The sequence below is a fragment of the Arachis ipaensis genome, chromosome B09 (genome assembly GCF_000816755.2).
Source record: "Arachis ipaensis cultivar K30076 chromosome B09, Araip1.1, whole genome shotgun sequence".
NCBI lineage: Eukaryota > Viridiplantae > Streptophyta > Magnoliopsida > Fabales > Fabaceae > Arachis > Arachis ipaensis.
In genome coordinates, this window is record NC_029793.2 from 8052369 (window position 1) to 8055638 (window position 3270).

The window sequence follows — 3270 nt, forward strand, 5'->3', positions numbered from 1 at the left end:
ATTTGCTGTATCTATATTCTCTAGCTACCAGCTTAGCTAGCCCACCACCCTTTCCCTTTACATTGTTTAGTTGTGTCTGCACCTTCCCTATCTCACACAAAGATAACTCACTACTTACATGAAAATGACAAACATGCAATTATACCATATCATTTCTATATCTTTAGCCTAGCTTCTTCATCAATTAACCAAAGACATTTTTAAACAAAAATCAAACACAATTTATTAGTTTCCCTTCTCATGTAAAGGTAGGAGAATATAATAATATGGGTAGGATCATAGATTATTGGTACGTACTATGTATATTTGTCCCTTTTTTTTAATCCTTTCCTTTTCATGTGTGTATGATGGAGGCTCAGTACACAAGAGCATTGGGATTCAGAGGAATCTTTCGCTGCAGAGATGTTTTGCCTTTACAAAACCAATGAAAGTTGAGGTGGTAACGCCACTTTCAATGCATGCTTAGCTTGTTTATTATTACTATATCAATTCTCAATTTATCAATATATTACTTACATTGACTTAATAATGTGAAAAAGCATATATAGTCTAAGCTAGGAGTTTAGGGATAAGCATATCTGTCTCGCATTTCTCTTCTTGTAAAGTTCCTACTTAAACACACATGTAATTATTACCCTAATGATATGTATATATACTTTAAAGAAAAAACTGTAATTTAATATAAGTGAGGAGAAGATGACATACTTACTTAGGTCTCTTTTTTAATATTTTAATTTTCAAATGCTGCTATTAAAAATATATTAGTAGACTTAACATGATAATTTAAGATAATGATCTGAGTAGAAATAAATTAAACTAAAACTAACTTATCACATTTAATTTCTATAATTAAACCACAAAACAAAAAAACATTAGTTTACAAGCTAACATGCATGCACATCTGTCATATTAACGAATGCTCCCTCTTCTGAAGAATCCAATGCTTAATAATATATGCTCCCCTACCATATAATATATAATTAACAAACTTTATTCGGACATATTTTCTCTCCATACCTATATCTATATAATATTTTGTTGCCTCTTGCTAACAAAAACATGTGTGGCCATACAGTTTTGTTGTTTTGTATTCATGTTTTTGTTGTGATTGTGAATATAAGATTCAAATTAAAGCAACAATTATATTTATTTTTATATCCCAATTAATCATTATCACCTAAATTAAACTAATCATTGTTGTCTAATTATCTTATTTTGAAATATAGTAAATGTAGGGACTTTCCCCAGTACCTAATATTGTTCCAATACTTAACCAAAGAGTTATATATAAGAAAATTATGTGTAATTTTTAAATAGGCATGCATCTTTTAGTTGAATAAAAAAAATTAAATCCCATAACTACATATATAGAAGGTTCGGTGGAATTATAAATTTATGTTCATAGACAATGCAAAATTGTAATTTTTAACTCTCAATAATTGAATGAAGCATAAACAAGCTTAATATTTGAAATTATACAGATATTTAATTATATATTTGTAAAATAACTCTCTCACACACTTGCTACAAAAAATTAAAATAAAATGAAAAAGCCCAAATGAATAATTTAATTGAATAAAAATATAAAATTACATAGTGGATCTATATTAAAATCTCTTTATGTTGGTTCCATTAGGCCTATAAAAAACTCTTAACTTTCAATAATGATAAGAAAATAGTGTAATTTATGTTATTTTGCTATCTATTGATGATGATCCAATAATGATTCTTAATCTATCTATCCATGGACATAATTGAGTATCCAAAATAAGTACTTAAGGAACTAAGATTGTAGAACGTCCTTCCCTTTGGGAAGATTTACACAATATCATCAACAAAAACTAAAAGCTAAATACAAAAAGTAACAGAATAAAACAAAATTATATATTAATGATTAAGAAAAAAGAAAAGTAAATCCATATACACATTAAGATTGACCTAATAATTAACCTTAATTAATTAATTAATTAATTACCAATGCTTTTGAGGTAGGTTTTGCTGATCATTCATACAGTTTCCCATAGCAGCAATGTTGAGAATGTCACTATGGGAAAGTGGCCTTAGACCCAAGAAATCCCTCGTCAACTCTTCTTTTGCACCGCCGCCACGGCCACCACCACGGTCATTGGCGGTGGTGGTTGTTGCCTTTGGAAGAGTATCATGCAACAAGAAGTTATTATTATTATTGCCATCATTACCATTACCGTTACCATTATCATCACCATCTTTCTTTGTGATATTATTATTACTAACAAGAATTCCACCAAAGGGATCATCAAACTGTGCCGCTTCAAATCCAGAAGAGAAAGAGTTCATCATCATGACATCATGAAGAAGAGAAGAAGAAGAAGAAGGAGCAGCAGTTGTGGTGGTAGTGGTGGTGGTGGTTGTGGTGATATGGTTATGGTTATGGTGGTGGTGATCACGTGAGGACAAATTCAAAGGAAAGTGATTAAGAGTGGCAGAAGGATTAACAGACACGTGACTTTGATGGTGGGGCCCAATGCTGCTGCTCATGGTTGCACCCATCTGAGCTGCTTTTTGCAGCAAAGCTGTTGCTGACATGTGAGCTGAAGGGTACCCTTCAATTGTGGGACCACCAACACCTACAAGCCTAGGGTTAGGGTTTGGATTTGGATTTGGGTTCTCATTATTTTCATGGAGATTCAAAAAGTCTTGACCTTGATGATTATTTTGTGATGGGGTTGGAGTATTACTACTACTACTGCTACTTCCAAGCCATGGGGGTAGTTCTGTCCTAACAAGGTTGAAACTTTGGTGGTGTAACTGTAATGGCTCTTTCTTCAATGGGAAAATTTGGGGATTATTGAATTGATGATGAAGTTGGGGTATTGTTGTTGTTGAAGTGGTGGTGGTGGTTCTTGCTGTCTCTTGTGCAAGTGCATCACAGAAGGCTCTGTGGGTTATGAAACTGTCCCTCCTGTAATTGAAGAAAGAGAGAGAGAAAGAGAGATCATATCAGAAAAGAGAATCACAAACAAACACACACAAGAAAACAAAAACTAATGAAAGATGTTACTTAAAGTGTTAGTACTATTGTGTTGTGTATGACACTCACACACTACACTACTCCAGAAATTATTCAAACACCATTATATTTATCTTTCTCTCTCTCTCTCTCTCTCTCTCTGTCTTTCCAATTTAAAAACAAAAACAAAAAAATTAAACAAAGGAAATTATCTGGGAGTACTTAAAGAGTGGATAGTGCATGTTAGGTGGTACATTTAATTTAAAAAAAAAAAAAAACAA

At 32.2% G+C, this 3270-nt stretch overlaps 1 protein-coding gene across 1 annotated transcript in view; it reads right to left on the reverse strand.

The window, feature by feature from the left end:
* Window positions 1760-3270, reverse strand: part of LOC107618586 (protein indeterminate-domain 7) — a 3783-nt gene continuing 2272 nt past the window's right edge. Inside the window, exon 3 of the mRNA XM_016320696.2 lies at window positions 1760-2941. Coding sequence (XP_016176182.1) covers window positions 1972-2941 — 970 coding nt within the window. The 3' untranslated portion in view covers window positions 1760-1971. The remainder of the gene's footprint in view (window positions 2942-3270) is intronic.